Source organism: Siphateles boraxobius, unplaced genomic scaffold (assembly GCF_051911475.1).
Source record: "Siphateles boraxobius isolate OS27281-9 unplaced genomic scaffold, OSU_SipBor_1 83, whole genome shotgun sequence".
In the NCBI taxonomy this organism is placed as follows: Eukaryota; Metazoa; Chordata; class Actinopteri; order Cypriniformes; family Leuciscidae; genus Siphateles; species Siphateles boraxobius.
This window is the reverse complement of record NW_027509212.1, coordinates 589,948-600,331: the sequence shown is the minus strand read 5'-3', so window position 1 is coordinate 600,331 and position 10,384 is coordinate 589,948. Positions and strand designations below refer to the sequence as shown.

Below are 10,384 nucleotides of genomic sequence, written 5' to 3'. Positions count from 1 at the left end.
CCAAAATGGTATGGACTGCATATTTTGCTCTGATAAACTTACCAAAATTTTTAATTTCTCTTCTTTTCCTCTGCCTGACTGATTGGCTTCAGTTATTGTGGATATTGTACAGGAAATAAGTTTAGAATTGAACTTTCAATCAATAATGTTTTTAGTGTTGAGAAGGCATGATTCATACTTTCAACTTTATTTAACAAAACCAGCAAACAACTTACAATGTGCCATTTAAATTAAACAAGATTTCTGGTACGTGATTTTTCTTCACTGAAACAAACAAAAAAAAAAACTTAAATAATTGGTACTCAACATTTTGCTCTGAAAAAAAAAAAGAATATTCGTACATAAGAATATTCAAACCAAAAAATATTTCCACTCAAAATTTGACTTGCATATCTGAAACTGTGCTGACAACATTTGAATTGTAAGACTACAATATAAAAAGTAAAGCTATAGATTTAGTTAAAATAGATGTTATCAATCCCACGTCACAGCCGAAAAGAAGCGCCTCTGGTGTTGAATCCTGATGGCCATCACCATTCTGTCTGTGGATTGGCCTTGAACTTTTTATAGTCTGCCATTTTGAAAAAGGCAAGTTCTGTTTCATTGGCTGTGAAGAGATGAAATGTGTTGAAATAAATTTCAGCAGGTGCACAAATAGTTACCAAAAAATAATTACCAGAAGAAGACAGATGTAGTTTAGTTTTTTGCATTTGTGTGTGTGTATATATATATATATATATATATAGTGGTATCTTCACTCTAAATCACTACATGAAAGACTACTACATGAATAGAGTTGAAGTTATTATTTTACTTTCAGTTTGCAACAGTTACAGCCATAGACAAAAACACTGCTGCTGCACTGATGCATCCCGCATGGCACATCTTCTTCAACCAACTTTTCCAGAATAGAACACAACACTTGTAATGCAATGACACCTAGTGGGTACTCCAGGATACTACATCCCCTCCTTCTTAAGCTAAATACCAATACCATTACTCACAGAATTGAACACTGTAACAACCACATTCTTAATATTGGAATGATTAGCATTTTTTTTAGAAGACTAACTCTTCAACAACTATCAGTTATAGCATGTTGGATGGTCTTTTACTGACTTGACTTATGCAACATAGTCTTTCAAGTGAGCTGGTGAACATCTCTCTCTTGCAGACCTTCTCAGATTTGTTGGTTGTTTAGTGTCTTTTTCTACAACAGTCACTTCTAGGGATTGTCCTTTCTCAAGGGAAAACATCTCCTTCTCTGCAGGTGCATTGACAACATCCACACTAGGCAATGCAGAAGTGTCACTGTCCTGTTCATTCTCTGTGGGTAGTACAGTCCCCAGCATCTCGTCTGTACTGCGATTTCTTATTTGGTCCACATGTCTTCTAACAGTTTGTCCATGCCCTAGAGCAGTCTTGTATGAAAGAGGTCCTGTACAACATTCCACTACTGCAGGAATCCATTTGGGTCCCGCACCGTAGTTCTTCACGTACACTGAATCTCCTACTTCAAAACTTCTGAGTTTACAGCTTTTGTCATGGCCTTCTTTATGTTTCTTCTGTTTTTTCAGAATTTTGTCCTTCACATCAGGAATGAGTAAGTCAAATGTGGATCTCAACTTCCTTGACATTAACATCTGAGCAGGTGACAACACAGTTGTTGTATGAGGAGTTATTCTATAATTAAACAAGAATCTTGCTACTCTTGTCTCCACAGTGTCACCTTTCATCTTTTTCATCCCCTCCTTGAAAGTTTGAACAGCACGTTCAGCTAGGCCGTTTGAAGAAGGATGATTAGGAGCTGACGTTACATGCTGAATGCCATTCCTCGTCATGAAAGTTTCAAACTCGTCACTGGTAAAACATGTTCCGTTGTCTGACACTAACATTTTGGGTAATCCATGTATACTGAAACACATTCTCATTTTCTCAATTGTAACTTGAGAAGTGGCATGTGTGACAGGATAAAGTTCCATCCACTTGGAATGAGAATCTACCAGAATTAGGAACATTCTTCCTAAGAAGGGCCCTGCATAGTCTACATGAAGTCTTTCCCAGGGTGAGCCCGGCCACTCCCACGGGTGCAAGGGAGCTTGAGCAGGGGCCTTTCCGAAACTTTGACACACCTCACAATTCTGAACCACTCTCTCCACATCCTGATCCATACCAGGCCACCACATGTATGACCGGGCCAAACCCTTCATTCTTGACATGCCGGAATGAGTCTGATGCAATTGCTTCAATACAGCCGCTCGACTTTGTGATGGTATGATGATTCTCGCTCCCCAAGTCACACATCCATCCTTGACACTCAGAGCATGTGGTACGGTAACACTTGTGGCTCAACCTTCTCAGGCCAACCCTTTAATATGTACTCATGTACTGTGGAGAGTGTTATGTCGTATGACGTCCACTTCTGAATTTGTTTGGCACTTACAGGTGAGTCATCCATTAAGTCCATCATCAGCACTTGATCATTAGTGTCATCAGGTTCTCCCTCACCTGGCACTGGTGAGGTCTACTTAGAGCATCAGCATTTTGGTGATATTTTCCTGGCTTGTACACTTTGTTGTAGTGATATGCTTGTAACATCACAGCCCACCTTTGTACTCTGGGTGATCCCATTTGAGGAACTGCCTTCGTTTCATTGAACAAATGGATCAAGGGCTTATGATCAGTGCAAATTGTGAATGCACGCCCATACAAGTACTAATGAAATCTTTGGATGCCAAAAATCACAGCTAAGCCTTCTTTGTCCAACTGTGAATAACGCTTCTCTGCAGACGTTAGTGTTCTTGACATGAACCCCAAGGGTTTCTCCACAATCTCTCCTTTGCTACGCTGCGAGAGCACTGCACCAACCCCGTATGGTGAGGCATCACAAGCCAGAACCAGTTCGGAATCTGAGGACTAATGCACCAGCACCTCTGCTGATTTTAGTAGAGATTTAGATTCCTTAATAGCTTCTTGTTGAGGCTTCTTCCACATCCACTGAACATCTTTTCTCAGCAGCAGATGTAGGGGGGCTAGGAGCGTTGACAGGTTTGGAAGGAACTTATAATAATAGTTCAGTAACCCCAGGTATGCTTTAAGTTCTGTGACATTCACTGGTTCTGGGGCTTCTTCAATGGCTTTCACTTTAATTCCCATAGGATGTAGACCCTGTGCATCTACTCTGTGGCCTAAATATTCCACCTCTCTGCCAGGAACAGGCATTTTCTCCGTTTCAGTCGCAAACCGGCTTCTTTCAGTCTCAACAGCACTTCATCCAGGGTCTTCAACTGATTTTCTTGGTTTCCACCAGTCAATAATATATCATCCAGATAAACAACTACTCCAGGAATACCTTGCAACAATCCCTCCATTGTTCTCTGGAAGATAGCAGGAGCTGACGCAACTCCGAAGGGCAAACGATTATATGTGAAAAACCCTTTTTGTGTATTCACTGTCAAGTATTTCTTGGAGCTTTCATCCATGATGATTTGTTGGTATGCGTGACTCATGTCCAATTTTGTGAACTGTTTTCCTCCATCCAATAGAGCAAAAAGATCTTCCACCCTTGGTATTGGATACTGTTCCAAAGGTGACACTCTGATGACTGTGAGTTTGTAGTCACCGCATAATCTTATACTGCCATCTGGTTTCAAGATAGGAACAACAGGACAGTGTTAATTTTGTCAGCAAATTTTAATTTAGTTTTAGTCTTAGTCTTTTGACTAAAATGCCATTTAGTTTTAATCATATTTTAGTCATCTGAATTGTTTTAGTTTTAGTCTAGTTTTAGTCGACGAAATACAATAACATTTTAGTCGACTAAATCTACAGTAGATTTAGTCGACTAAAATATAATGGGTTTAGTTCAATTGTAATGCATTAATTTAGAATTTCTCTAAAATTTCCAAACCCATATACTCCCGGAGAAAACATCTATTAACCTATTAATATGAATGATTTTTAAGTTTGAACATGCAATACAGATACAGATTTAACTGCTGTTACTTAAAAAATATCTTAAAATGAAATAAAACCACTTTTCCTAAAGTACAACACAGTCTTCTTTACAATGAATGATATATTCATTCCTTATAACTACTTACACATCATTCTTTATTCTTTCAAGCAGACATATTTATTTGTATGAATTAAATATAATTAATCCTTATTAAAGCTATTAACAAACAGTGAATGCTTTTCTTTTTTTCTTTTGTTGCTTGATCAAAATTAAGGACACGGACCGCATTAGGTTTATTGCCACTGTCACTTTAAGACGTCGGATCATATCCAATGACATGCGGATACAATTGCACTGATGCACATCCGACACACTCACAGTTTAAGACATAACCAGCATAGTTTACATGAATACTCTCCAAAAAGGACATTTAGACATACTGTTGTGTATTTCTCCATTCAGACACGAAAGAGAGCTCAATTCAGTAGCCTACTCGCGCGCTGTAGTTGTATTGTGCATGACTGCACGCTTCGGGTTAGGTGTGTGCGCAAAGAAAACCGCACCGAATAGAGCTCTTTTTTGCATCGTCACTCTTATTCAGAGATCTATATGTCTGCTCTACTCATTCTCCCAGACGTTCACATTTTTTAACGTTTTATGACCGCGGGGTAGATCACGTTACAGTAGCCTACAAATGTGCGCATCTACCACACACGCAGGACATCAGTTCTGACGGATCGCTTCCCAAATCGTCACTATCTAACATTTTCGTCTAGGTTTTATTCGTTGACGAAAATGTCAATAGATTTTCGTCATAGTCTTTGTCATTCAAAACTAGGTTTTATTTAGTTATCGTCTCGTTTTCGTCTGTGAAAAAATGTCCTTGACAAATAATTTTCGTCGTTATTTTCATCAACGAAATTAACACTGCAATAGGAGCTGCCCACTCTGAATACTTAACAGGTGAGATGATTTTGTCCCGCAACAGTCGATTAATCTCCTCCTCCACCTTTGTTTTCAGGCCATATGGCACAGATCTAGGTCTGAAAAACCTTGGTGTGGCATCAGTTGGCACATGCAGAGTAGCAGTAGTGCCCCTTAATGTTCCAAGCTCCTCCTTGAACACTTCCTCATGCTGGGATAGCACCTGTTTCAACGTCATCATTACCGACTGTACCAGCTTTATCTCACTCCATTGCAGTTGGAGTTTTTCAAGCCAGGCTCTGCCTAGTAAGCATGGTCCTGTTCCTTTCACTATGATAAGTGATGCTGGTATTTTACTTGTACATCTGCCACACCCACTATCTCTAAAGGCTCTCCTGTATACGTTCTCAACTTGATTTTTGTGAGTCTTAGTTTGGGAGCTTCTGAGTCTTTCCAGATGTCCTTGTACATTCCTTCATTCATAAGGCTGACACTACAACCTGTATCAATCTCAAAGTTTACTAGCCTGCCATTAACAAGTAACTCCACAGTGAGGGGTTTCACTTTCTTCAATGCATCAGTTTTTACAAATGCCAAAGTGAATGTTTCTTCAGATTCATCACTGTTATTATTTTCACTTACATTGAATGCTCGAAGCGGCACCCTTCTTTTCCACTTTTTCCAGCTATTGTATGTCCTCCCTGTTTGCTTTTGTTGCGACAGGCCCTGGCGATATGACCTATTTTTCCGCACACATAACATTTGTCCTTCTTAAATCTGCAGTCGTTGGCTTTGTGGTTTTTACCACTGCATCTGTACCATTCTCTGACTTCTTTTTGTTCACCAGTTTCCCCCTTTTTCCAGTGATCAGGTTTCCTCGCTTTAAACATGATGCTGTTACATGCCTGTACGCCAGATTTATTTTGCAAATCGAGCACATTTTTGCTTGCGGTATCAGCGGCTACTGCAATATTAAAAGTAGTCTCAAATGTCAAATTTGCTTCTGAGAGCAACCTTCTCTGAATCCAATCATCCTCTATGCCACAAACAAGTCGATCCCTTAGCATTGGGTCTAAAGTTGCTTCGTAACTACAATCTTGTGCTAAACGACGCAACTCTGCTACATATTCTGTCACAGTCTCTGTTGGCTTCTTCGTTCTCGAATTAAATTTAAATCTCTGTACAATTTCACTTGGCTGAGGATTGAAATGATTTTTTAGCATCGTTACCAGTTGCTGATAAGTCCTTTCACTTGGTTTTGTAGGGCTAAGAAGATTTCGCATCACACTGTAAGTTTGTGGTCCCACAACACTTATGAGAATAGCTCTTTGCTTACCCTCATCTTCGATTCCATTAGCCACGAAAAATTGCTCCAGTATTTCAGAATACTCTTCCGATGTTTGAGCTTTTGCATTCAATGCTGCTAGTGATCCAATAGTTCCTGTAGCCATGGCTAATCTTCTTCTTTTTATCCTTTAGATTCTTCTGTTTCCCCCACAACCAGTTATCAGCACTCTTCTCCCTTTTATATCCTCCGTCCGTTGTCATCACAGGCTTTTCGCTTCATCCTCGCCACCAATAATGTAGTATCTTCACTCTAAATCACTACATGAAAGACTACTACATGAATAGAGTTGAAGTTATTATTTTACTTTCTGTTTGCAACAGTTACAGCCATAGACATAAACACTACATGCATCCCGCATGGCACATCTTCTTCAACCAACTTTTCCAGAATAGAACACAACACTTGAAATACAATGACACCTAGTGGTGACTCCAGGATACTACATCATATATATATATATATATATATATATATATATATATATACACACACATTAATTACATTAATTAAAATGTAACTTAAATATAAATAAAGCCATTTTAATCTATCATTCTGCTATAGGCTAGAAATAAATGAACATTAATTAAAATGTAACTTAAATAAAGATAAAGGCATTTTAATCTATCTTCATACGGTATTTGGCCTTCATATATTAATGTTCATCGCCAATGCCATTTACATTTAGTTTCTCTCCTATCACCAAAAAAAAACCTTAATATTGCTTTTACATACCAACACCACACGCTCGTAACCTGCAGCCATCCCGCAGAATCAACTTTTCATCATCCTCTAAGCTCATTACAAGCTCATTCGTCTGAAATCATCGAAAAATATATTATTAACATTTATCATAATAGGTTATATTTACTTATTTTGTTTATAAGCTATTCATCGTCACCATTAAATTGTGTCTTAATAAATACTTCTCTTGTTTCATTACTGAATGAATCAGATTTTTTAACAAAATTCTTGAATGAATGATTCAATAGCTGTTTCCATCCTAATTTGCTAATTTAACTTATGCCCATAGTGGGACTATCGCATAAAACATTTTCGAATAAAGCAGCGTCTCCATCCAGTGAGCCGAAGAGTGCAAAATCATCACTTCCTGATAAACTTGCGCTAAATATCAGAAAGATATAAGAAAAATGAAAGTTGCTGCAGTAGGATCAGCCATTGTATGTATATAATAAATGACTTGCACCTCAGAGCGAGGTGTTTGGGATCGCAGTCGTGTAAGACAGTTCTGGCAGATAATTATACTGAGCCACTTTGATGACGGACTCAGGCATTTCAGAACAATCAAAACAGCATTTGTAGATGCTGTGCTACAAGATCGGTGTGCTGGTTAGTCCAGTTGTGCTATCACATCGCGCAGTAACATGACTTTTCTGATCCGCGCTAAGGACTTTATTTGGTAAATGTGTTTCCATCTTAGTTTATGCATATAGTTTCTTATGGGATAAAAAAAATTCTGACTCAACTGAGCACATAAGTGTTTTTTTTTTTTGTGTGTGTTAAGTGTTTTTTTTTTTTCATTTATACACACCATTACCATCGAGCACTTTATGCAATATCCCAAAATTCCCATAAAAATAGGTGAACATAAACATAGCTAATGACAAACACATTTTTTAACAGTCACTTGTCGCCACCTACTGGCGTAATGACGTAGTATATAGACATCGTGTTTTTAATTCGAACTATAACTTTTATCCCAGTACTTCTGTGATGATTTGTAACAGAGATATTGTGTGGTTAAAAAAGACAGTTTGTGTTTCATACATGAGAACTCAAACATGAATATTTAGGAAAGATTGTGTTTAAATCGACATCGCAATCTTTAAACGACTAGCCTACTTCACAGGACTGAATAACTTGTTAAAGTAGCCTACAGCACTTTCCCCCCAACTGTAATCATGCAAATATTATAATGTATGCCACAAGTAAGCATATTCAAAGTTACCTTTGCTCCGTGTGCTTGGTGTATGATTTTCATCGTATCTGCAACAATACAACAGGATGTTAAAGCAATAACGGCTTCTTTTATTTTGGGGGAAAGGTAGTGAGTAGATTACCATAGTCAAACTGCTTGAAGGGAGGAGGCAATCCAGCTCTGGTGGAAACTTCTTCAAAGAGAGAAGTGCTAGTTATTCATTATTTGTCGATGTTTAATATCAAGCACATAGCTGATTTACTTTCGACTCATAAACATGAGTCTTAAGAATTCTGTCAACCCGTTGTCATCGTGTCTAACCTTGCTTAACAAATGTGATAAACTCCTCCACCGTCTGGTCTAAATGAACGTCTTTGAAAACCAGCGGTTTAAAGTTGCGATGCTCAAACGACCGAACCAGACGAAGCGTCAGAACCGCACGATCACACATCATCTCGGGCAGAATCACTCCAAACTGCACGGAATACACACAATCACTTCAAACAACACGGAACACACACACAGAGGCTACAGAGGGTTAGAGCGTACAGATACACATGTGTAAATGACCATAGGAACAAGGAGCACTTCGCTATTTAGCGTACTTCTATTTTTTTATAATAACAATTTCAAAGCGTTTATTTCCAGCATGTTCTGAGTAGTGAAAGTCTAGACCAAACTAGCCGCTGTATGATGCATCGATCGCAGGCAACAGCAGTATCAGGCAAGAGCAATAGACCTGCAGCATGACTCCCTCACTGTGGATTGGAACTAGTGGTTAAGAGAAAGAAATGTCTCCACAAATAACAATCCGTTACATTTTTTTTTAAAAATTCGATGGCTTGTCTTATGAGATATTTTATAAGCACTTATATGCAATTTATAATTATATTCTTACTTGATAGAAATGGTGTGCAAACATTATAATTTGAAAACTTTCCAAATGGGATAAATAAAAACTCTTCAAGAATAAAATACAATTTAAAAGTCATGATCTTGGGGAACAAGACAGAATATGACTTAGCTCCATAAGTTTTTGCACACGATTCTGAGCGTGGTAGCTTAAAAAGGACTTTCCCTGGGAGGGATTCATTTTAATTTTATCAGTTATAATTCTTATTGATTCCTGAATTTCAATTCCAATTAGTAAAAAAAAAACAAAAAAACTAAAAAAACGTAGTATTCTTGCAAAACATTTAATTGCAGCTGAATACAATCATCAGGCTAAAGAACATTTACAAGGAACGTTTACAAGTCAACAGTTTACATTCACTTAAGAAATAACCAATTGTGCTTAAATGTTTCGATGCTAAAATATTGACATATTTTTGAGTGTATTTGTCCGTTCAAGTGCAAAAAGACGCGGAAGAGAGCTCAGTTCAGTGTTGCGCACTGTTCAGTATGAGGCGGCTTTCTGTGCGCACGCTTTGGATGTGTGTCAGTCTTCTTTCGCTTGAGTGTTTTTAAAGTCATTGAAATGCACACAAAAAAAATCGATAAAAGGATTCGAAATTTTAATTTTATAACAAGTATCTGAATCCTGACCTATAATTATTCGATTCCAGAATTGGAATCATTTTTTAATTCCCAACTGACAAGAAGTACCAAGCAAATCAGATTGGATCTATTTCAAAACAGCACTTCATTTTTGTGTGCAGTGGATCTCAGCCCTATCTATAATATTTTAATGTTTGTGACAATGCAAAACATGCTGTAGGACGTAAAACTGCATGTGTAAACATAATTATAAGTCTACATCAAGTGCACTATATGGGCCAGGGCCAGCATGCACAGGGACATACTGTGTGGAAAGTAATTTGCATATGTTGATCAGTGTACTGTTAATTACCAAAAAAGCTAAATGAGTATTTGCACTCCAACATTTTAATAAATAAAAACATCAGGTACCACAAACCTTTTTAAAAAATACAGATTTATAAATATAGCCATTACAGAAAATGTCTGGATGCAAACCAAGGATCAGTTGTTTATCCAAACACACCAAATACAAAACCACTGATAAAAATCAGAAGACACGTCAGTGTAAAACATGAGCCTCTGTTGCAATGTGTAAATGTCTGTTTGAATAAAGGCCATCTCTGTATTTGCACAGTACTCTCAATCTGGCATCCCTGGTGTGACCCTGTGGCCCAGTTAAAAGAGCCTACAATTTCGTGAATCTGATTGGACAGGTGGCTCGGTACATGCTCCAGCAGCC

The 10,384-nt window shown here is 37.9% G+C and overlaps 1 protein-coding gene across 1 annotated transcript; it reads right to left on the bottom strand.

Annotated features, from left to right (window-relative positions):
• Positions 1 to 168: 168 nt before the first annotated feature.
• On the bottom strand, positions 169 to 8,861 carry cunh2orf76 (chromosome unknown C2orf76 homolog). The gene is made up of 5 exons (XM_077221466.1): positions 8,488 to 8,861; positions 8,309 to 8,359; positions 8,197 to 8,234; positions 6,963 to 7,044; positions 169 to 607 (listed from the first exon to the last, which is right to left on the bottom strand). Exons 1-5 carry the CDS (start codon positions 8,618 to 8,620, stop codon positions 531 to 533), a joined length of 381 nt encoding a protein of 126 aa, XP_077077581.1. The 5' UTR covers positions 8,621 to 8,861; the 3' UTR covers positions 169 to 530.
• Between the last annotated feature and the right edge of the window lie 1,523 nt (positions 8,862 to 10,384).

Coding starts and splice junctions, on each gene's coding strand:
- cunh2orf76 (XM_077221466.1), bottom strand. CDS start 8,620: ATGATGTGTGATCGTGCGGTTCTGACGCTTCGTCTGGTTCGGTCGTTT. Junction 8,360..8,487: donor TATCACATTTGTTAAGCAAG/GTTAGACACGAT, acceptor CTCTCTTTGAAG/AAGTTTCCACCAGAGCTGGA. Junction 608..6,962: donor GTTACGAGCGTGTGGTGTTG/GTATGTAAAAGC, acceptor ATCTCTTCACAG/CCAATGAAACAGAACTTGCC.